We start from the raw sequence: 24,466 nt of genomic DNA, 5'->3' as shown, positions 1-24,466 counted from the left end.
GTTTTAGGTCAGTACCTTGATTTTAACATTGCACTGACCCAAAAGTACAAGTTGAAACAACACCTCCTGAAAAGTAAAACAGGAGACTAAAGGGAGTGCAAGACTCACATTCTGAATAGTACGTTTGTGAAGCAATTATGGGGACAAAAGAACCATTTTATTTTAAAGAAATGTCAGACTTCAGGAGATCATCTAGGATGCACTGGAGGGCTTTGCAAAATGTCAACTGAAGAGTGAAAAATGTCCATACCAGCCCCAAGCATATTCTCCAAACCCAAGCCATATTTTCTCAACGGGAATTAGACAAAGGTACAGGCTGAATTTCAGTTTCACATAGAAATTTCAACCAAATGGATATTTTGTACTTCCACTTCTCCAGTTGCAACCTTGACACAATAAAATCAAAATGCCAAAACAAAAGCAGTAAAAACTCAAAGCATGTGTTCGCTAAACAAGTATTATGTTTATTTAGCTAGTGAATCACCTAAAGGAGAAAATTGTCACTTCCTTGATAGTTGCCTTTGGGCAAACCCCCCAGAGCTAGGAAGTTTACATTTTAAATGCAGTTACAGAGGTCTTAAAAAGATTGATTTAAACTGAGGTACGTTAACTTCGAAGTTCAGGATAGTTTGATTACTGGTAGCATCAAACAAATTTCTCCTTAGACAAATGCACTTTTGTATTACATTATTACAGGAAAACAAATATGTGCATTAACTGGTGATATCCACCAAGCTGCATAATAATATCTTCTTTTAGTACACAAAACAGATGTTGAAACAAGGGAAAGGTCAGTCTATAACAAATCGCATGATTATTCCTGGCTGCATTTTATTTGGCAAAAATATACACAGTTTTGCCTTGGAACATAAATTTTACTGAAGTGTTGGGCAGCTTAATACAGATTTAGATAAATGTAATTTGTCATTTTTTATATATTTAATCTCTTCTGAAAGCGCTAAAAATCTTTCAAATTTGAAAAAAAACCCAACACAAAATAGGAAAGTTGAAGCTTCGTGAAATCTTGTATCATTGGAACCAACTACACTGGTTAATTTGTTAGTAACAAACAAAAGTTCAAAGAAAGTTAAAGTCAGGTCTCTGTATTTACTAGAATACGAAACAGAGGACAGCAGAGATTGGTAGAAGCTTTAGAAGGATTGAAAGTGCTTAACAAAGATACAGTTCAAGTGTGTTTTTTTTCTTTTCTGTGAGACAGGAATACGAGGGCAGATGCACCAAAAACTGATACAGAGTCCACTGTTGTGTTAGGTGTTCAGAGATATCGTCTTCAGCAGAAAACCCACTCTTCCTCTGAAGTTAGGCAATTATTTAAGGATCTACGTTATTAGTGTTGCAGTTCTGGCAGGGCTATCTCCATAAGGTTACTGTTTGTTTCTATTCCTCTCCTGCAAAGTAAGAAAAAAAAATGACATTAATATTTCACATCACCTCAATATTCTTTGTGAAATATCAAAACTGAAAACTAACATCAAGAAAAATGTCTGTATTAAGTATACACATATGCAATATAGTCAGACTTATTATATAAAGTATTTTTCTACTGTACACACTGGTTTGTATTTTCCACATAAAAAGCTTGAGAAGTCTCTTTGGGTTTCTGTTAACAGGCCTGATGTTTTTGACATCTGTTTTTTTACTCCAGGCTTCCTAGTTTTTAAAAGACAATCACTCATGTTTCTAGACAAACCCAAGTGCAAGCCAAGAGCAAACTTCTCAGCGAGCTGCTTAAATACAACAAGAGACACACGTTTTCACAACATTTTCTCCAAGTATTTCATCATATACCATATACCATCATCTAGAGTTTTGGAGATATCCCCCATAATGTCAATGAACATTTTTTAAAGGATTGTAAATTAGCTAAATTGAACAAAAAGATTTTACTGTGACAAAGTTTTCTTTTGTCTTTTTAAATTCTAAATAGGACCACCACAGACAATGATGAGAACAGCACATTGAACAGACCTTAACAACAGCTCTAAAAACATTATTCCATGTAGATCAGACCGTCTGCAGTATTTACTGAACATTACCGTTCTCTCAATAAAATTGCCTTTTATGTAACTTCTATTCCAAATTTTCTAACTTGTACAATAATATATTCGTCAAAACATTTGAACACCCAGAAGTGCTCTCTGGTTCCTAGCTAGCCACATCTCCTCAGACTGTAAACACAGAACCCAGTCAGTGGGTTTTGGTGTCACCGATAAGACAAACAGCTTCAAAATCACATCCACCTCTACAGATGCCTGGTTCAAGGAGAACTTATCATCTACACCAGGGCTCCACCAAACCTAGAAAGTCTGTGAGAGGTTGCTCACATCACATCTGTGGACAACAGTGTGACAGACTAGTCATTGGCCTCTTCTGTCCAAGGGGGCAACAGTACAAGCTCTTGTATGTAGCAGTTGTAATGAGGCTGCTGCCCAATATAGGTCTTCCAGCCTAAGACATTTTGTCCAGCATGCTAAAACACTCTGCAGTTCAAGCGAGCATGACACACCATAACAAAAATAACATGGTACATCCTAGACTTTACCGCATGTCTAACTAAAACATGTTGCAAGGGAATATTGAGGTGACGTGTTGGACATGTTAGGTAAAACTTTTTTAGTGCCGAAGTTGAATTCAAAATTCAACAACAACATAAGGAGGAAAATAGAATGCCTCCGCTGAAAATACAAAGGGTCTGGTACCAAGTAGGAAGTAAAAAAATAAGTCAGATTTGTTTCCTGCCTAAAACATGCGCTCTGAAGAAGTAACAAAAAGGTGCTTCCTTTTGTATGGAGAGTGAATTTTTAAAAACGTTTACAATCAAGCAAAACCATGTGGAGCACAGTATAACAAATAATCCAGCAAACGTGTTCCTCAGCCTTGCATGTTACTCACGAGAAGACAATATCTTCTACTCAGGAGGACACTGGCTCTCTGGGGACTTTATCACCCCTGCATTTTTAAACACAGGCTCACTGGAGAAGAATCCAGAGGTCCCCATGAAACCTGAGACACGCTCTGAGTCACGGGGCAGATGGGAAAACACAGAACAAAAATAAAGAGATGCAGTTTAAGTGTCTCGTTGAAAAGACTTTGACCCACGTCAGCTGTGTGAGACTGGGCCCAATTCAGTGAGACCAGGTATTTCAAGAGAGAATATAGGCAGATAAACGCTGCTATTTTACTGCACGATCTAGGCCTAAACGCAAGCGTTCTTTAGTGCACAGAGGATGTTATTTGACTCCTGTCAAAATGCAAGACTTATAAATCATAAAAGTGTCAAATACCCCAGACAGGCCATGCCAGTGCTTCTCTGCCTTTCCCCTTATTTCATCTTTCTTGGTATGTGCAGGAAAAACAAACAATTGTATTAGTTCTGCTCAGTGTACATAAGGGTCAGTGTAAAAGAGAATAGAGCAAAACCAGCTTAGCTGACTAACCAACAACCCTACTGGGATTCAGACTGCTTCACTATCCTGCAGGTGCCAGAAAAACCACCAGGCCTCTTCAAATATGTATGTGCTTGCATCATACCGAATATTAACAAGGCCAGGTCACACCGGCAAGTGGCTTTGTGTGAATTACTGCATAGCTGTTAATATACAGTATAAAACAGATAAATACAGTAAAAACCTGGTGGTCCTATATTCCTCCTCTTGAACAAAAAACAAATCAAATATTTCAGAATCTGATGCAACTAACCCCATACCTGCTGTACCATAGTCTTGCTGGAGCTGAGACTGTCCACCTGTATAACAAAAGCTTTGGATTCCTGAAAATCATTCAAAAAAATAATCTGCGGGTCAGGATAGTCTCCGACTCCCCCACGATCCTAACGTTTTCCTAATAAAAACGGATTCCATATGAGAAATGTCAAAGTAAAATAGAGCTAGATGGACGTTTATGTAAACTCTTAAAATTTGAAAAGCAATAAACAGCAAAATTATAGGGCATTTTTAATTTGTTAACCGACTGGAAAGTAATCAAGCACATCCCAACTGAATTATACAAAACCTATTTTTATGGTTATTGTGTAAGCACACAATTTAAAGAACTGAACAAGATAGGCTACCAGCTTTCAGCATTGCTGAATCCCTAAACCAGGATTAAACAGCTTTCTGATGGATGGATAAATTTGTGACTGATGAAAATGTATTCTATTGATAAAAAAAATATTCTGAGCTTTACAAGTGCGAAGGGAAAACGGTCTCGGCCTTATTGAATGTGTATCTGGAGCAAACATTTAGTTACCTGGACAAACATCACTCCACCTTTTCGATGAATTACACAGGTCATTGAACATCTTTACGGTGTTTAACAGGGTCCAATCCAAAAGAAAAGAGCACTGTTATTTGCTCAGCAATATTTCTGAACCATGATAGAAGACACGAAGCTACTGAAAATGATTTTGAAATACAAAAAGAGATAATAAGTTCAAAATATCACGAATGCAACAAAAAGCAAAAGTGATCAGTGAGTAAAACCAGACAGCTCAAAGTGACCTCCAAACTGTAACTGATTATCTTGGTAACATGAAGCACCACAGTCCAATGAGTGATGGTGGATCTTAAAGCAGAAAAGCTGCGCCTATGCATGTCAATTGGATACCGACCCACATTACTGGTACATAGAGCAGAAGAATGGGTTTATAACTGCTAAACGATTCAAAAATACAATGCAGCTTGATAAGGAGACAGCTACCCATCAAATTCTAGCACAATAATTACCAGTACAAGAACGAAAACTGTAACTAAACTGCACAAAGCATAAGCACAAATGCCTTTAATCACTCAGACCTTCATCTTCAAGTGTAACCTCCACGATGACAAATTTCACAGCCCCCACCCCCCCTGACTCCCGCGTGTACAAAAATAAAGACTGAATACATGAACAGTTGTGTCCTGAATACAGAATAAAGGAAAGGTGATAGAGGTGAAAATTAAGAACATTAGCACTACCATCAAGAAATGCACATAACCTAATGTGCAAATTGGAAAACTCACTGCATCCTTCTTCAGACTATCCATTTTCCTATGCCTTTTGACTATCCAGCTCCTATACTTAATGTGTTTCTGATTGGACTAAGGCAGTCTCATCTCCTAGGTGAAAATAACTTGGGGGCAGCACTGTCTCTGTCTGGACGATCTCTACAAAAGCCACAGATGTTTGACAAAGCACCTTACGTATGCCTTACACAGAAGCGAAGGACGCTCAATGAGCAATTCTGAGCAATCATTGCATTTTTGCTTATAGCAAAGTAACTTGAGCTTCGTATCACAATAAAACAAAAACTAAATGCAATGTTTTGCCCTTGAATGCGATTTTAACACTGCTCACATTTTTCTTCACAAACAGCTCACAGAAGCGTAAGAAAACCATTTTCAAAAACAAAAACAAGGCCAGATGGGGCATTTTAAAATTGTCCGTCACACTTCAATTAGATCTATTCATATAGCTCTGGAAAGCATTCTTCAGACAAAACATGAAGGAAATTACTTTTGTTCTTGAATCCAACATGAAATTTAATGGTCAAGCTCAACAGTGGCTGCAGGAGACAAACGAAAAATGCTAATTTGCAAAAGGCTTTGCACCGATAAAAAGGTTTTCCTCGCCAGGATGCGTTACATAGGAGCTGATCCTGCAGTTAGAAAGGGCAGAAATAGATGGGAGACATACTATAACACAATCTACCCCCACCCTCCTCTATACTACACATGACTGTATGTACGTGTGCATGCTGACAGAAGAGCCATAACTGTGAAGCTTAATAATTGTGTAACTCTATAGATGCAGCACTTATACACGTCATTTTATATAACAAATAACACGGTAAAGATGCATTCTGTCATCACTCTGTCCATGAGAGTGGGATTTCTCAGGGAGAGTAATTCGTAACCTGACACAAGGCAGCTATATCGCTGCAAGAGGCAGTCCAGGAGTTCACAAAGAACAATGACATGACTGCTACCGCAAGCGATTTGGTAGACAGTGCGTCAAAAAATGATTTCAAAATAAATCTTTTTGTTGGGTTGCTCATTTGGTTAGGTCAAAATACCAAGGCTGACAATACTAAGTTATGAGGATTGCATCTTATGCAAAAAAGGCAGCCAGCCTGTGTGTTGGTGCTGTAAAACACCATAAAATTATGAAGGTAGGGCCTTTAGAATTGACTAAGTGACAGACTATGGAGGCGGAAATTCAAACCACAGGTAAAACCTTTGTTTGGGAAACACAAAGTATACAACCTAATGCCTCTGACATGGCATTTCTACAAGAACAAGACGCTTACATTCACATTCTCACTGTTGAATTACTGATATCATGGACATCATACATTTACAGGTCACTTGAATGAAACGTAGAGATAAGAAAAACCAAACGTTAACGGACTTCTACAGCACTTTTCTACTTCGGTAACTTCAAATGAGCAATTAAAACTGCCTTTTGCATTTCTCAAAGACAGCAGAGGAAATAAGCTCCCTGGTTCCTGAACCAGAAGGTTACTTTAAGATGTGACCAACTAGTTTTCTTATTTCTTGAAGTTTTTCCACCTTCTCTGAGTAAGCTGTTTTTCCATTTACCCTCTCAGTACTGCCTTGGCATTGTGCACTAAAAAAAACGTAACAGTCATTAAACTTGCATTAAAAAAGTCACCAAAAAAAAAGTAGCCATTCTTCAAATGAAATGACCGCAAATCTCTTGCAGTCTTTGAGAAGTAAAATGACTTTGAGAAGGGCTACTTGAAGAATTAAGTAGGTGGAATTAAACAGCTGGGGGCTGTAATGAACCACTGTACATTTCATAGAGCTGAATAATGTTATTTGGAGCACAGTTATGAGAATGGGTAAGATATCGATAAGAAGGTTTTGTGAATACGTGATGGGAGTAAATATCACACTGCAAATATCTAATACCAGGCCGGACATCTACAGCACTCAAAGGTCACAGTCCAGCAAACATTTCAGGTACGCCTTAAGAACTGGAAAAGGTGTTAAACTAGATTCCAAATAAATTACGAACGGAGGCAGAACAAAAAAGTCGACCCACTGCTTCTTGCGAAATGAAGATGCACACTCCTGATCTTGCACTAGATAATCAAGAAGAGGTGTCATACCAAATTTAGTGGAAAAAACCTGAATTGAGGTTAAATGTTATCTAAAACATCATCTATACAATTCAGCTGCAACAGCGGAGCAGACAAACCCCGTTATGCACTGCCAACCTCACAATTCTTTTGAGATTTTTATAAAAGTTTCAAGGCTTACCCTACGCATGGCTTCCTCCTCCTCCTGACGCTTTTCATAATGTGCAAAGTCATCAAAGATTGAGGTGGTATGCTTGAAAGTAGCGATAATTTTAAGCACTTGCTTAGCCTTTTCTAGAGGCACTTCCTGCGTGTCCCTGGAGTTGGTGACCGGTTTGTTGTCATTGTTTTCTAAGCGGATGTGTCGCAGCTGGTTGTTGGGAACGTCTTTTACAAAGACCCACTTAACCTCGAACTTGCCCTTCCACTTGTCCTGAGACCAGACGCCGGCGTAGGCGTTGTAGTCCACCACCGACTTCATTTCCGCCACGCCGCAAAAGTGTCCGCTGCCGTTGACGCTGAAGAGCAGGTACAGGGGGCCCTTGGCGTTGAGCGAGCGGTAGGCGGCGTCCAGCCGCTTGTTTCCGTGCTCCGTGCTGCACCATATGGAGTACTTGATGGAGCGGTGGATGTCGTCCTCAGAGTAGCTCTTGATGATGAACACCCGGCCGTTCTTCACATTCCAGTCAAAGTCTTTGGGGTTGTAGTTGTTGAGGGCCTTGAGTTTCTCCAGCACGGGGTGCACCTCCCCGGAGGCGGGGGGGGCGCTGAGGGGGGCCCCGACCCCCATGGCAAAGCTCTCCGCCCCGCTGCTCTGGTTGAAGGCGGCGCCCCGGTTGCGAGGCGCCACCCAGCGGTTCTGGGGCGGCGGGGGCTGCTGCTGGGGAGGCTGCTGCTGGGGAGGCAGGGGAGGTGGCGGCTGCTGCTGCTGCTGCTGCCCCCCCTGCTGGAGAGGGAGCTGCTGCTGCTGGTGTGGGTGGGGGGGGCCGGGGGGCAGCTGTTGAGGCGGCTGAGCCGACTGCAAATGCAGCTGCTGGTGCTGGTGCTGGTGCTGGGGCTGAGGAGGCAACTGGCTCTGCATCAAGGGCTGGGGCTGTGCCAAGAGCTGCTGCTGCACCAGTGGCTGGGGGGGCAGGACTTGTTGTGCCAAAGGTGGCTTCCCGATCGACCCTTTGTCATCCCAAGTGCCAATATTCATGTTGTGCTTAATAGGAGGAGGGGGTACAGCAGCCCCAACGCCCATGCCCATGTTGGCTTTGGGCTTGAGCTTGGGCTGGGGTTTCGCAGGCTTCCTGGCAATGGCTGCCCAAGAGGTAGGCTTGGGAGCAGAGGAGCTGACAGGCGGCACGCTGTTGGCTGCCATGCTGCTCATGCCTGCTGCCCCTCCCAGCGCGGAGCCTACTGTTTTGGTCACCGCCGCCATGTCAGCACCAAGCTTGAGCCCAGCCATTCCCTGCTCAATACTACTGAGGCCCGGCACTTTGCTGAGCTGAGTGTCGCTGCCAAAGCCTGCCTGTCCGTCTGCTATGGCCCGACCCAAGGAACTAGGAGGGTAGCCGTAACTGCTGCTGTAGGCTGAGCTCTGTGTTGACTGTCCCTGAGACCCACTCGTCCCCCAGGTGGAAAAGTCCGCATTCCCGGGAAAGAAGTTGAAGCCATGCTGGCTGAGGAAAGGTGGTGTATTTCCTAAGGCCCCTGGCTGGCTGAACACTCCATCAGGGATGAAATGGTGCTCACCATTGCTCATCTGTCCATAAGTTGTCAAATAGGGCATAGGAGGGTCTCCTGCAGTTGACCAGGCTGCTTCACCAAGGGAGTAAGGGAATCCAATGGATGGAGCATAATAACTAGGCATGTAAGGGTCCGACATTGGTGGGTAGCTGTTACTCTGTGCGAAGGAAAAAGAGAAGCACAATTACACGTTTTCACATTTTAGCCAAGAATGAAATCCGGCATCTTCCAATATGGGAACTTCCAGCAGAGAAATAACTGGAAAACCTACAAGACCTACAGTAAAAAATTATATCTATTTCTATTGCATCATTTAAATACAAACTCATCATTGAGCATCTTCTATTGCTCAGAATAAGCAGGCACTATGTTCCTCACCACAAAGAGAAATGACAGCTATGTCCTCAAGGTTCCTGATTACAGTCAAGACAATGACGTACACACCACTGAAATAAATCAGCATTCCAAACACACTCTTTAGGTTACTAATTCATGCCTCCTCTTTTCATCGAAGTAACACCAACAGCAATATTTACTCAATTTTACCTGAACATTCAAAAACATAACTTACTTACACAAAAGGGAACACGCAGTATGATATTCATGTTTATTATAAGGCACCTTATTACCAACTTTAATACGTTTTTTAAAAAAAAAGAAACTGACAATACTTTGTGAATACTCTGCGCCTTTCCAACTGGTACGTCATTCAGCAAATCAGGACTTTCCACTCACAGAATGAAATGCATTATTCCATCTAACAACTTTGTATATTTGAAACAAAGGCAATGACCTGAGTAAACCCAGAAATTCCCCAAACCAAATGTTTTCTTGACAGTGTATCTTGCATTTTGTGGAGCTCTGCAGAGTAATCGCTAATGTGTGCCTTTGACCTACTGCCAGGAATTCCTTCTTTGTCAAGTTTTCTCAAGCATCAGGGATAGTGTTCGGGATGTGATGCTTTGACAGTCTTCGAATTGCTGTATTTCTTTGACAGACAGGTGAGAGGACCCTTGGTTGAACACTAGCCCAAGGCAGCTTAAAGTCAGCGCGTCAGCATGACGGAGTGGTCCGTCACTGTGCCTTGTGGACAGCACCCCTCCAGGCTCCAAGACGAACTCTTTCAGAGAATCCTGCATAGTTCACCATTCAGGTGTTCATCCCTCAGAGCACTTAAGTCACTTTAATTCATCTTCCACTGTTAAGATCAACTCGTCTATCATCAGTCAGTCTGGTGAGATATACACCATCCGCTGTTGAGGTAAAGCCCAATCCATCATTCAGGATCCCAGCCAGCCCGGCCACAACTTGCCCCCTCCACGCTCTGGCAAGCGGTACCGCACTTTTGAAGCACAGACCACTAGACTCAAGAACAGAACAAGAACCCTACTGTACCGCCCCACAACATATGCATTATTCCTGTTATCATTTATTATGTTTGAAAAGTACTGTCTACATTGCGCGGTGTTGTACTGTGTGTGTCCCAAGAGATCAGCGTGAAGAACAATTCCAATGTACACGCACATATGGTACTAAACTCCTTTAGTACTCTGGAATGCGAGTATGGGTGAATTGCTCTCATCTACCCCATGTCTCTCAATTACATGAAACACAAACATGTCTCTTTTCTATTTAACTTGGTTTAACCCTTTACAGAGTCTTCCAAATGTTCTGTTTTAAAGTACTAATTACTTTACATAATGGCACACTAGAGCCTTATAAAATAAACTGAATATGAAGAAAGTCTACCCAAGTGAAGGAGCTACAGCTCACGCTGGACGTTTCTTTCAGTAACTGCAACAAATCCTTAACCATAATCCTTGTAGGTTTTTCGTTCTGACACATATTATACCCTCTATGACACAGAGACTGCAAGCCTGTCAGCTGGTGTTAAAGCACGTGAGTCATAAGAGACTTGGAGGGATCACCAGCAACTTTGAATTGTTCCTGTAACCTTCTCAGTCACTTTAGACTTATTCTGGAATCTTCACTGTTCGCTTGTCATACTTCCCTACCAGCTGTGGCGTGAAATCCAACATATACATTTACTATTAAGTCATAACACGGAAACGGAAACAATGACACTAGTTTTGTGAAACTAACTTTTTTACTTACTATCAGCATTTTTAGCTTTTAAGCTATCAGCTTGAAGTCAACTGTGTAGATTCTGAATATAAAGCCCCATTTGAAAGGGTCATGATTCCAAGCTTAAGCAACAAAATGTGGTAAAAAAGGCTCCTTAGAATGAAATAACACTGCTTTACACTACCTCTTCTCGTCCTCCGTTTTAAATTTTAAAAATTAAATATTCAATACAAGAAGAACTCGAACTCACCTGATTTGTCTGGCTGCTTAGATAAGGCTCAAAGTCATCATCATTTACAGCATCTTTCTGATGCATTGAACCGTTCTGCACTATAATAGAAAAAAGGGAAGAAACATTATACATAAGCATGAAAAAGATCACTTAAGCTTAAAATATGAATTATGTAATATATATAACTGCTTTGGAAAGGTACTGTACATAAGGTGCCCCTTAAAGACTCAGATCACAGGCAAAAAATACATTTTATGGAACTATTACTGAACCTGTAGTAGTTCAGTTGGGTAGTTGCGTCGGCATGCGTAGGCTGCAAAGGAACAAGTTATAGGTTTACTCCATGCTGAAAAGAGAAGAAAGAAAACAACGTTTTCGGAAGAAGGCTCCACGGCCAATACGTTGTTTTCTTTCTTCTCTTATCAGCGTGGAATAAACCTATTACTGAACTTGATGAGTTACCTCATAGGTTTGCCAAAGTTATGTTCACTTACAAAGCTCAAAAAATGCAAATATCTACAAGATATTCTATTATACACTGCTCGAACTCATGACATCAAAAATAAAAACAGTAAAAACACTAAAGAGCGTAGCGAATTGTCATGTTCTATCCAGCACAAACCCTCCATCATTTAACTGTCAGTTTCAATACAAATCATAATTGATTAACTATGGTAACAACTTCTGTAATACCTTGATAGGTTTAACTGTGATTGTAATGTTTCAGTCAAAGGATTTATGTTAAGAGGTTGAACTTATTAGGCTTCTGGCTCTGATGCCATTAGACTTTGGATTAATCTTGATGAAAATGAGGACTCTTTCAGGAAATGTTTATACAATAATCATAAACGGATAAGAGTGAACCAAAGACCTTATACAGCAGACATGCCAGAAAACTGACATTTTATAAACAAGAGAACACACAAACTATTAAAAAAGTTACTTAAAAGTAAGCATCAAAAAACATTAAGTGCTGCTTAAAATTCTCCAGTTAGCTGTATTACCACCTTTGAACCTGATCTCGTCAGATTTAAGGAGCTATGTAAAGCTTGATCAGTACTGGAATGGTGGTGGTAGACCAGTAGGTGGTGCTCTTGTCTTTGGACCAGACTTCTAAAGCCAATGCACTATTATCTCAACTGAGGACACTGTCCTATATAATAAGAAATGAGATGAGACATAAGCCAAGGACTCATTTCCTCATGTCCAGGACTATGGTCCTGACCATTTGGTCATTAAAGATCCAGAAGTACTCTGTTAAAGTCAATGACAGCATCCTGCAAAAATACCACTGTGGCAGGGTTACTCTCTGCCGTGCATAAAACATTTTGGGATCCTTTGGAATAGAAAACATTATATAAATGCAACAAATTATAACTTACTGATAGTGTTGCTGTAGGCCTGTGTAACTATCAGTACCCATTTGCTCCCAAAATTAAAATGCAAATCAAAAAAAGAAATAGCCATTTCCGCCAGAGCTTATAAGATATGCATCTTCATTACATCTTTAAATAAATAAGCATTCTTTAGTATTCTTCATGCTTCTTATGTCAACATTGATTAAAAAAATTGCAAATTCAACAATACTAAACAATAAAACTAATATAGACAATACACTTCTGTATCCCAAAAAAATAGAAGAATGCTGAACTGTAAATTTCGGATACTGTCTATGAAAATTACAATTGAAGAGAAAACAGATTAGAATCATGTAATAAAGTTTTGACTGTCATTTTACCGATTACAGTTGTATGTTTAAGTTAACTTGCAATTTTGTTAATTTAATCTGTCTTTTTCTAACAAAATAAACCAAGATATACTGTTACACAGTTCAAATACATTGAGATTCCAAACTAGAAAATAACTAAAGTAATTCTGACAGACCAACACAAAGTTGTGAGCCTAACCCTGCTGTGGACATGGGATTACAGAGAAAAAGAATAATAAAATATTCTATAAATGTGTTACATTTGTTTTAGACGTGCTATTAAATTTCTTCAAGAATGCACCAGTCACTGAAGACAATGGAGAGGCAAAAAAGTAAAGGGAGGAAATATAAAGTATTAAGCAAAATATTCATGACACCTTCGGAATCTTTTTAGTCATGTGAAAAAGACATTTGCCATAACATTAAGAAAAAAACTGAATAGAAGATTAATCGTCCTAATGTAAGGTCAGGTTATATTTCAAATGAAACAAGCCAAACGTCTGGCCAGAACTGTATATTTGCAAGAAATTGAATTTTAAGAGCAGTACAGAAAGTCAGCACAGAAAATGACATGTTAATATTTGCCAAAACAAACCTGCCTCCTGCCTGTTGGATATGAGAAAAGGCATATCTGAAGGAGATGCAATTCAAGTCTACTTATACATTCTGTGTTCTTAGGATAGTGATAAATAATTTCAAGTCTGAATGAAATGGTGACTTGGACTCGTAGTGTGGTATTTTGAGTGCAACAAGTCAGCACAGACACATGGCAAACATATTATGTACGTTATGTGGGGAGGTTATGTTCAAGATCTCCTATAATATGAGCCTTCAAGTGTCATGTCCATAATCAATTTAAAACGGCCCATAGTGCTGATTTGATCCAAATTAAATAAATAAAAGTTACGTTTTGATGCATATACAGTAGATGTTGAACTTTTTTTTGTTTTATTGGGGGGGGGGGGCGCTGAACTCCTGCAAGAACAAATAAGGTTAAAATGCAGTGTAGAGAATTAATCTTGTAAAGTCAAATTATGCAAAAGTCTTCTTGATTAATACCAAGACATGGCCTATGAAACAGTTTACATGAACTACCATTATTTTTATTTTTCATTGTCTTTGAATTTCCCTTTTCTCTTTATTGTGAAATTAATTTGAATAACTATATTTATGAGATGCAATAAATTGAAAAATACATCAAGCTGAACTTTTCTTCTGACATTGTACTCTGAACACATGCTATTAAATGTAATCCTGATAAAATGGACAATTTAAAGAAAACCCATGTTTCTACTATGATTTCTAGCACATATAAAGTCTCAGAAATCTTAAAAATTGAATTATATGGTACACAGGATGGCCTTTTCACTACGCCATACACTTCCATTAAAAATTATATTCATTGACTAACAAAGATTTGTTTTTAAGCAGTAATGGAAAAATAGTTCCTTTGACTGCATTTCATTTACGAAAAACTTTCTTAAATTGATTCTTATTCTAGAATAATCTGTAGCAATTCCAGTCCATAAGGTAAAAAATTCGCTGAAGGGTATGATTTCAATGCATAATCAGAAACAGAAATTGAAATAACTAAAGTTTAGAATGAGCTCTTTTGATCAAGCATGAATTGTTACGATCACCTGTTCTACTTGTGACACGACTACATGTTGGCAAGGAGAGGCAGTGAAGACCTCCCTGCAACACTGCAGATGCTGTACTAACTGCACACCAAATTACATTAAACACAAAATGAACATTGGTGTTATCATCTAAGCGTTGTAACATAGCTTTTGCGATGCTTGAAATTTCCTTGAGATCCCCAAACTACACACAGTTCTGCAAGCTCAGGACTCTCAGCCATTCTTTGTCTACACAGTAAATCTTTGCCCCCCAGGAATCTAAGGATTAGCAAATGCCTAACACTACTGGAAGGAGCACTCAACAGCTACCTCATTTGTAAGAGATGGCCACTGTTTTGTATACACATACTATGTGACAGTGACAAATTCAAAACTACTTTATTCAACACACCAGATAACCGAAGACTCCTTCAAAGCAGATTTTAAAAATATCAAGCGTTTCACTGTTGTAGACGTTTTTGTAATGTCTAAAAGGAGAGCCAGCGTCATCTTCACACCATGACTGCTTTGCAAGAGATGGCATATAGACATGAAAGGATCTAAGTTTCCTGCCAGAATGGCATTCATGCATAAGGACAGGCAAGGGAAAGGACTTAGAATAATGTTCATGTCATAGCAATCCATTAATAATGCACGCGAGGGGGATACAAGTGCAAGTGCAGGCTGAGCTCTGCGATCAGGGCCGGGAGCCTGGGGTGTCACTGGCCGACTGTGACCACGACTCCGCAAGCGGCAGCGCACGACTGGACCAGCCCCACTGGGCACGGAGTGGGGTTAGCGGGCCAAAACTCTCCCAGCCCTCAGAGACACGGGATCCCCTGTGGCTTTCCCAGCCCTTGCAGGCACACGGCGCCACTGGTGGGGGGTGTTCCTCTCCTCCGATGACCTGCTCTGCAATGTGTTAAGAGATGAAAGACTCAAAGAGGTCTACCTACACTTCTGCAAAAGAGGGTGTGTAACAAAAACCGGAAATGTTGTACAGCTTATTCTACGTTATTTGAATAAGACTTTCCAGAATCTTCGCATTTGAATCAATATGTGGTTTGAATGACAGTTCTACACCTATATTCTGAATACTTAGTGTGCAGAAAAAACATTTAACATGTAACATTTGTAACTCTTTTGATTTGCTTAGATTGCAGTTTTCAACACTTCCACTGGAATTTGTTGACCAGATTTCCAACTCTTTATTTCCTTTTCACCTCCTCCTACTTCATCTTCCGTACACTACTTATTGTATAAGAAGGCTCCACAGCCGAAAAAGTGCCTTTTCTTACTTTGCAGTGGAGATGGAGCTCCTTATTTATTTTTTTGCATCTCCCTTTTCTAACTGAGCGAGCAGCATATTGAAGAGCTCCCTTGCCCTAGGAATTAAACCTGGGTGGTATCTACCTGCACTCACCTGTCTCTTTCTCAGGTGTGCTCTGTTGTGACCCAACAAAAAGGACATTCAAGAAGACGCCTCACCTAGCACTCACCATCTACCACTGCTGACACAGTCCTCCTTCAAAGAGGTAATAACACTTAAGTATCAGACATTATATTTCTTTTAAACATGGAGATAAATATCAAGACTGAAGTCAAAGTTCTTCTTTCCTTATAAATACTTGAGGCAGCTTCACTTAACAGAAACATTTAACATCAATGGAAAACACACCACATAAGCCACTGCCTTGCATAGCTACTGTCCCATACCACACAAAAAATGAAACATGTTAACACCACTTTGGCCTTTAAACGTGACAAAAAAATAGAATCCACGTGTTAAAACCTCTTGTCTTATCAAAACAGCATTAGAAAACCTAAATCTTCATAACTTCCTAAAACTGCAGTACAAAACTGATATGACATGTCATAGTGACTGTCAATCTTTACAAACATTTGCTTACACCTTGCTGGTATTTTTAGACCCTTAATGCTCTGTATCAAAAATCTATTTTCTATGCAGTTTCTGCTTCTCGGCTTCAAAATGCATAGCATAAACTGGATAAATAAAACATCGATATACAATTAGATGGAAAAAAATACACTTTAAATAGTACAACAATAATGAGACTATTTTAACATTATAATAGGTATTATATTGAGCTTCATTATTCAAAAAAGTATGAATAGTAAAGGATCTGCTTTGTATGGACTTTTGGGGTTTGATATGGACAGTACACAACATCCACTGACTAAAAAAAGCTCTGATTAGAAACATTTTTTAAAATCTCTTAGTCTAATCCTGTGTTAAAGAAACAAATAAAAGCACTTTTACTTACATTGTTTTAATGCCTAAACTTGGATCAGAATTTGTAGCTAATATGAGTCAAGAGGGTACCCCCACTTTAATCTGGTAAAAAAAGAAAGTTCAGAATCAAGACAAGAACGTCAGGTACTGGCCGTGCGCCTCTGTGAACGGCTCCTGTCCCTCACTGAAACAGTTAGAAAAATGGCGCGGCCCTACGGCCATCACTGACACTGCTAAAAGAAACCCCAGCCTCTGTTAGATATGGACAAGGAGCCCTGCTACTTTAAGATGAAGAGCACGGGATACAGAATCCTGCTACATGAAAAATAAGCACTCACCCCTCTCCCAACACTGCAACACACTAAAGTAAGTCCAACAGTAGTTCTGTGCACATAAAAACATTAGCAGGCCCATCTCGTATTCATTCATATTCAGTTGATTCACTAAGTCACACCTTGAGGTGTTACTGTCTTTGTCTTCTCTATGTTGTTTGTTTTTACAGTTTTTGTATGTTTTTACAGCCTTTATGTGAAGGCTGCTCTTCTTTTTAAATGCCAGGGCTCTGTCAGCATCCAAGGAAAGGCTGCTTGACACATCCTGCCGTTGTCCTTTTTCATCAGGTTCGCAACGGTTTGGAAGCACCTCATTTTCAGGGGGCGATGGTAGTGTTGGGGGGGGCTGGGGCAACTCTTCGTAATCCTTATCCTGGTATTGGCAACATAACTACCAAAGCCATTTATGAGATATTCACCTTATTGAGTGCTATGGCAAACCAAAGTGCTTCTTTTTCCATTAAGGCTGTACAACTGGAGACAAATGTCTGTATGTTGACAGAACACATTTGAGTACTGTTACTACAGTAATGGGACAACACGATAATTTCCCATATATTAAAACACGGAAAGAGTAATATATTAGGAAACTCAATAACATTTAATGGACCAGCACCATAAATTGACAAATTAGGCAACACACACCCATTCACAGTTGTACAGCGCTTCTAGGGAAAAGAAAATCACTTTGAAGTACCCTAGCACAAATGAGGCCCCTTCCACATCCATATTTGTACAGGTTTTAATGTGCTTTTATATGTTTGACTGAAGCAGAGGCATTAATAATCCACAGACCACAGTGAAGAATGAAAATATGGCGGACCTTCCTCCAGTTCCACAGTATGTTATGTTACTTAAAAACATTTGCAAATTGCTTGTTAAAGTAACAGCAGAATTGACTGTTAGTGGCAGGTTTTAAAAACACATTTATAGAGATAGCCTATAACTCTCACGATATAATTCAACGTTGCCTCCGTAAATAAACATTGTCAAGCTGCAATGTCAATGTACACAAAAAAACAGCAGCCTGATCAGCTCTTACAACACTATTTTGAAAATGAATTTCAAGCCGACACATACTGTACAATGTTACAAAGTGTCCCACCAAAAAAGATGTGGACATTTATTTGCCACCAAACAGTCTGATATAGCATATACTTAAGTGAATATAAAATGACTGAATTTTGTTTTACTTTTTTACGGATTGCACAGTAATCCACCGATGTCTTCCAACCTATCTGCCTTTTACACAAACAAAATAGGGACTGAATAAAGACTCTGTATGAAAAATAGAAGGACCTGAATGCTGAAGTTTAAACTAAATTATTTTCTAAACTTACTTTCCAGTATTTATAACTGTAATAATATCAGATAAATCATCTCGCACTGCATAGCAGACTAAATGAGAAACTACATTTCCAGATGTAAGAACAAGTATATCTGAGACAGTTATTTGCTAGCTTATTAAATGTTATACTGTTGGTTGAAGTGTACTTACTGCTCAATGATAAGCCTTGTTAGTCTACTAAACAGTAATTATTGAGGACGCAGAGTGCAAATAATCACATCTGCAATGAAATAAACTTGGAAGAAAAACAAACCTGGGAACTACCTAACTCACAATCACAGCTTTTAATTGCATGTATTAAATTTTAGAAATTGACCAGACACAGACTGGCCTAATGTGATAAACAATGAAATAGATAATGGAAGACATTAGATGCATTTTTCTTACACATCTCAAATAAAGTTTAACCAGCCAGGTTGTTTAACTCTTGAGGATCAGAAATTCGAAAACATTTACAATTCCTATTGTGACACTTGATATACTTGAGGATATTTTTATCAAATAGAAAAGGTTATCAAATTGTATAGTCTACTTAAGCAAAGCATACTATGAACTAAGAATTTCTACTTAGTTTCAACTTCCTGTTAATTGTTAAATAAGACAGCGATAATGTAACTGACAACCAGTTGTCATCTTTTTTAGAAAACATAAAAGCATGCAGATTTTATGATTTTGAGATAGGGGTTAGTTAAAGGGGTTTTACTTTCAGTTCAAAATATCTTATTGTTCTACAAACACAGAAGACTGGGAGGATTTTGTTTCCCCCAAAACACATCAACCAGCACTGATTTTTGTAGAACATAAAACTTAGTTTTAAAAATAGTTTTCCTCTCAAATGAGAAAAGTAAAAACATTCATACTGAATAAAGAGCATGTTAAAATCTTGTTAATGGTAGTACACATTAATATTAAATCTGATGGTGTTGACAGGTCCGAAGCTTTTAATAGACAAGATTTTAACTTCAAAATATGAACTTTAATAATGTGCTTAATGGCAACACAGAAAATGTGTTCAGCTGTACTTGAGAGTGTCTGAGAGTACAGACTTCACAGGAACACAATGCCTCTCTCATAAAACATAGCCACTGCTTAAAATATTTTAGATCAAGTCAGACATTATCAGTGATTTGAGCCTATAAAAATGAGATGAACAAAAGAGGGCTAAAATAAAATAAGGGTTCTTTCTTCTTACACGATAATGTCAAACTATTGAAGTGTTTCTTTCCAGCATATTGGTCAAGAACAGATTATTGATAAATCCAAATAGACATCACCATAACAAAGACTAGAATTCGAATTCAGTTTACCACCAAAATACCAAAGAATAAAATACTAGCACATCAGTGGACAGGCTTTTAGTAGTTTAGGGGTCACACTTCTGGGAGATATATGTAACCTGTTTAATGCTTATTTTGCACTTCTATACTTGCCCTTCATTTTCTTCACTTTGTCTTGTTGTTTTTGGGGGATTTGTACTTCCTGTGCCACATTCCAGGCTTTCTGCACGTTTCTGCTCTAACTCAAGCTCCCGATTCCTTCTCCTGCTGCTTGGCTTAGTGAGCATCAACCTGAATAAGCAGGCTTGCCACTGGCGGCGTCTTGCTTGGCTCATGTCCCAGCTTCCTCCCGATACCTTCTCCAAGCCCTGGTCAACCTTTTCTCTGTTAAAACCTTGTGTGCCATCAGTGTCGTTCATGAGCTAGGGCCAGAGCTTTCATGTCTACATAGGACAGAACTTTCTCCTGCCTGCTCCTCTCCCACACCATATTCCTCCTCTTCCCTTATAAAAGAAAGCACTTCTGACAATTTAGGCCTGAAACAGACAATCACTTAGGTTAAATAAAGCTTGAATCAGGCTAAAACCTACACAATGCCAGATTAAATTCTCATTTAAAGAGATAATATGGGGTAACCCACATTTTTAATGTTGCATTTAGGGCGGAGGGGTGGCTCCGTGGCTAAGGATCTGCACCTGTAGCTGGAAGGTTGCTCTGACCCCAGGCTCTCTCCCTGTCTGTGTGTCTCATGGAGAGCAAGCTGGGGTATGCGAAAAGATAATTCCTAATGCAAGAAATTTTATAGGGCTAATAAAGTGATGTTATGTTATGATGTTATTTGTTAAACACTGAGATTCATAGGAATGGCTAAAAAATGAGGAGGACATGTTTGCTGGCTTGGTGGTTGTAAATTGATCCAGGGATCCTATGCAGCCATTCCAGATGATTCCATACAGCCCAATGGAACCAGATTCCATAAATTCCAAGGCATAGGAGCTGACCTGCAAGTATTTTGGATGGGATGCAAAAATGTATAATGTTTCACTAAAATTATTTATATAGCTGACATTTGCAGTATTCTATTTACTAAGGTAATGCCAGGTATATACTGTAGGAATCTGTTTTAGTATTAACCGGCTCCATAAGTATACATGTCAACTACGCCAAGCCTTTTTAAAAGAATTCATTTGGTATGGACATGACAAAATTACTCTTTTAACATCTGTTCAAAGCACCAGGCAGAGCGGCCATTTTGTGTTACTACAGTTTTATTATGACAACAGGTGCAAATAAAAATATCGATTTTAACGTCCTGTAATGTCTTAATTTCGTTCTAGTTGAATGCAATTGATATGAAAGGTTTTTGACAAAATAACAATCCATGAAAAACTATTTTGATTAAAATAAGTTAAATACATGAATGTAATGAAAGAATACAGGAGGCCATGCAGATAGGACCTCTCGAATGTCTCCATTTATGCACAACCTGAAAATTAAAATCAAATCTGATGGAACTGACATGGCTCTAATAGACAAGGTTTTAACTTAAAAATCTGAACTTCAATCAGGTGCTTAATACCAAAACAGAAAATGCATCCAGCTGTACTTGATGGAGCGTCTGAGAGGGCAGACTTCACAGTAACAGTCTGTCTCATAAAACACAACTAGCAAACAGACATAGTAATGAGTAGGTTAAACATTCTTTAAATAAATTGAGGTATTCTTTAATTTGATTTGTACATTTTATGCTGCGGACAACGGGGTTTTTAGTAAATGCCGAAACTCTTAAGTGCACAAAAAATAAAAACCAACAAGTTTAATTGGTCAAATATTGAGTATCCCTTAGATCCGGAACATGTAATTAAATCTTCAACAAGTAATTTTCTAGAAAGACTTATCAGAGTTTTATCCAATGCCTGAGAATCGGTGATTAACATGTGTAAAAGTCATAACTGCTCAGGGGCAATGTCATCCACAAGAATTAACTTTGCAGGCTTCCTCTACCATTGAAGTAGAGTATACTTGGAAAACAAAACAAAACATAGGCTACTAAGCCACTAAGACGAAATTTACAAGAAATTAGTGCTGCTGTAATTAGACTCACACACTTCTAACCTAATACCACTAACAGAAACCTCATTTAAAATTAGCCAGAAGTTTGCATGATCTCAAAAAAACACTTCAAGGCGTTAAAATAATACTAAGACCAAACATAAAGGTTGCAATAAATGCAGGTAAGAGAGACGTGAAACGTTTGCTACCTGTTTGTTTCACTACTGTTTTCAAGACTAATGAACCTGACACCTTGTTGCGAAGTTTCACCTGTCACTGTGACTGGAACGCTTGGTCCTCGTCCTCCTTCAGTTAAATCGCAGTGCAGCCGAGGCTCAAGTTACAGAAAACGATAAAAAAGCCATTGTGAAAATCGCCACATCGACACGTCATTGTAGCCACATTATCCCACCTTAAATGGGAAACGTGGGAGGCCTGAGATTTTTACTCGCCATCCAATTCTATTTATATTCGGCGTAGGTAACGAAACCTGGATTCTGCACTGAACTGTTCGCTTTATGCGTCTTCGGGAGACGCAGAGCCCGATACACCGTCTTGGGCAAGGCCGTTAACACCCTGTCTCGTACTAGGGATTTTTTTTTGTCCCAATACATAAACAGTCATATGTAACTTACCTTTATTTCCTTGTCCTTTAGGTCTCTGATTCCAAATTAAGTGGGCATACAGAGAGGATGGGGGGAGAAAAAAGGAAAGAAAGTCAGTGCACGAATTTCACACCCTGCATAGTTCATAAAATAAGCACACAAAAAACAGCGTGGCTGATAGGCGTTGGACGCACTGTGCAGTTGTGCTGTACAGTAGCCCAGCTTAATTTTCCCATCAGGGGGCAATGGAAACTCCCGGCCCAGGCTGGTACTGCAGCTCACATTAGCTGGGATACTTACCTCTCCAGAGATACAGCTATGCAAAAGCAATCAAAAAAAAAATGTTCACACGGGTCTTGGGTTTGCTCTGTACTCCTAGGGCCCCGCTGACCGGATGTCAAGCGTACCCTGCCCCCACACAAAACCAGAAAAAAATCCCTGTGCCGCACTGTACAGGGGACTTGTGCCCGAGGTGCACCACCAGAGAGGTTCAGTTCGGCCTACTCAGTGCATCATCTGCAACACAAGAGTCTTCCACCCCAGTCTGCTGCTTGACTTATCTGGCTATAATAAGCAGCCGGCAGCACTGGCGTGGCCCTGATGGCGAAGGTTTTGTTTCACTAGATCAAACTCTACCTGATCGACAGTGGTCGCAGACATCCTCCAAGAACCAGAGCTGGGTACTAATACTGTCCACGGTCTCCCCCTTCTCGTTTCTCTGCTGTTTTCTCTCTCCGGTTATTCAAGCTGTTTTGAAAAGGCGGTCTGTTTGTTTGTTTTTTTTTCCTCCCTTTCCCAGAGTGTTATGTACTTTTCGGATTTGTAAAGAAATCGTCTTACGTTTTTCCGATTTTTTTTTGTGGAAATATCAGACAGAGACGGGGGTGTCTTTCCCTCAGACACACGGACGCTGCAACTGTTTCAGATGCCCTGCTAAAACCTCCCGTACTGTCTATCTCCTGCTCCCACAATGGCGGACAGGCTCCCACTCTCACTTCCGCTCTTCGGCTCCGTGACCTTCCGCCTGTGACGTCGACAGTGCTGAGACTCAGGAGTAGAAGAAGCTCTGCAGTAGCATTAGAGGTTGTAGTAAGTGCGATATGAAAGTGTTCATGTGGGACTGTGTTCCAATCACAAAGACATAGAAAAGGACAATTTCCTCTTCTTTTACGAGGCAGAAATGGCTTTGACTCACGAAATATTAGGAAACCGCTGGAATAGCAACGTGAACACAGCTACTGCTTCCGTGTCAGTTTTGAAATGAACAGGTGAGAATTAACACCTTCATCATCATTTTATAATGTAGTGGACCACTCAAAGAAATTATTGTTTTTTCAAGAGACAACTCGTTCAGCTACAGCTGCATTGTCAATCCCTGTCTTCTGAAAGGCGGAGCTGATAAGTTTACAATAAAACAATTGTGATGCAGTTTTTTTCTTGTGTTTGATACAGTATTTTATTGCGGCATGCATGGAATAAACGTTAAACAGTTTATACAGGTATCATATTTAATGGGTATTTGTATACAATGTTAGATCACTTGAAAGCTTTCTAGTACTGAATGGACATCACGCCTGACTAACGCAAAACATATTGTAACTAGAGACACATTCAAACTCTTAACACATTTTCCATGACGAGAACACTTTAATAGTCAAAGATATTCTAAGCACAGTCCGGTTCCTCTAGGTATTGATTCTGTTAGGGGCAAACCGAATTACAGAGGCACAACGATCAGGAATTCAGGTGTGAAAATCTCACTATTCCACCATGACGAAGAGATGCCTAGACAAAAATGAAAAATCACATTCCAATTTAGGAGCTGCACTGGTATTTTTTACATTAATGTTCAGAACACAGTAGGAAAATAGTAGAAAGTTTTAGACACCAGTGTGATCTTGATTTGATAAAGGGGATCACAGGGCTTTGTACTGGAAGAAGCATGATAATCTGATTCTCTCAGTGCTTTACAGTACTTCACTGCAAACAGGTTATGAAAAGCCGCACCAAGGAGGCAAGATTTTACTTTGAATAGCTGACACATAAGGAAACTTATATTCATGCATTTAAAATGTTCTAAAGACTAGTGGTTTAAATCAATTTGTAAATATATTATGGGGA

The 24,466-nt window shown here is 39.5% G+C and overlaps 1 protein-coding gene across 4 annotated transcripts; it reads right to left on the bottom strand.

The window, feature by feature from the left end:
• Window positions 1-443: 443 nt before the first annotated feature.
• ythdf3 (YTH N6-methyladenosine RNA binding protein F3) lies at window positions 444-23,358 on the bottom strand. Of its 4 annotated transcripts, none has more exons than XM_015353567.2 (6): window positions 22,982-23,358; window positions 22,376-22,400; window positions 16,763-16,833; window positions 11,169-11,248; window positions 7,284-8,990; window positions 444-1,409 (listed from the first exon to the last, which is right to left on the bottom strand). In XM_015353567.2, exons 4-6 carry the CDS (start codon window positions 11,232-11,234, stop codon window positions 1,386-1,388), a joined length of 1,797 nt encoding a protein of 598 aa, XP_015209053.2. In that variant the 5' UTR covers window positions 11,235-11,248; window positions 16,763-16,833; window positions 22,376-22,400; window positions 22,982-23,358; the 3' UTR covers window positions 444-1,385. The 4 variants fall into 4 exon arrangements, with proteins under 4 accessions (XP_015209053.2, XP_069047634.1, XP_015209052.2 ...); XM_069191533.1 differs by lacking the exon at window positions 22,982-23,358 and adding an exon at window positions 22,646-22,971; XM_015353566.2 differs by lacking the exon at window positions 16,763-16,833.
• Window positions 23,359-24,466: the final 1,108 nt, after the last annotated feature.

Source organism: Lepisosteus oculatus, chromosome 6 (genome assembly GCF_040954835.1).
Source record: "Lepisosteus oculatus isolate fLepOcu1 chromosome 6, fLepOcu1.hap2, whole genome shotgun sequence".
Taxonomy (NCBI): Eukaryota; Metazoa; Chordata; class Actinopteri; order Semionotiformes; family Lepisosteidae; genus Lepisosteus; species Lepisosteus oculatus.
The sequence above is the reverse complement of the archived record's forward strand: the minus strand, read 5'-3'. Positions and strand labels throughout refer to the sequence as shown.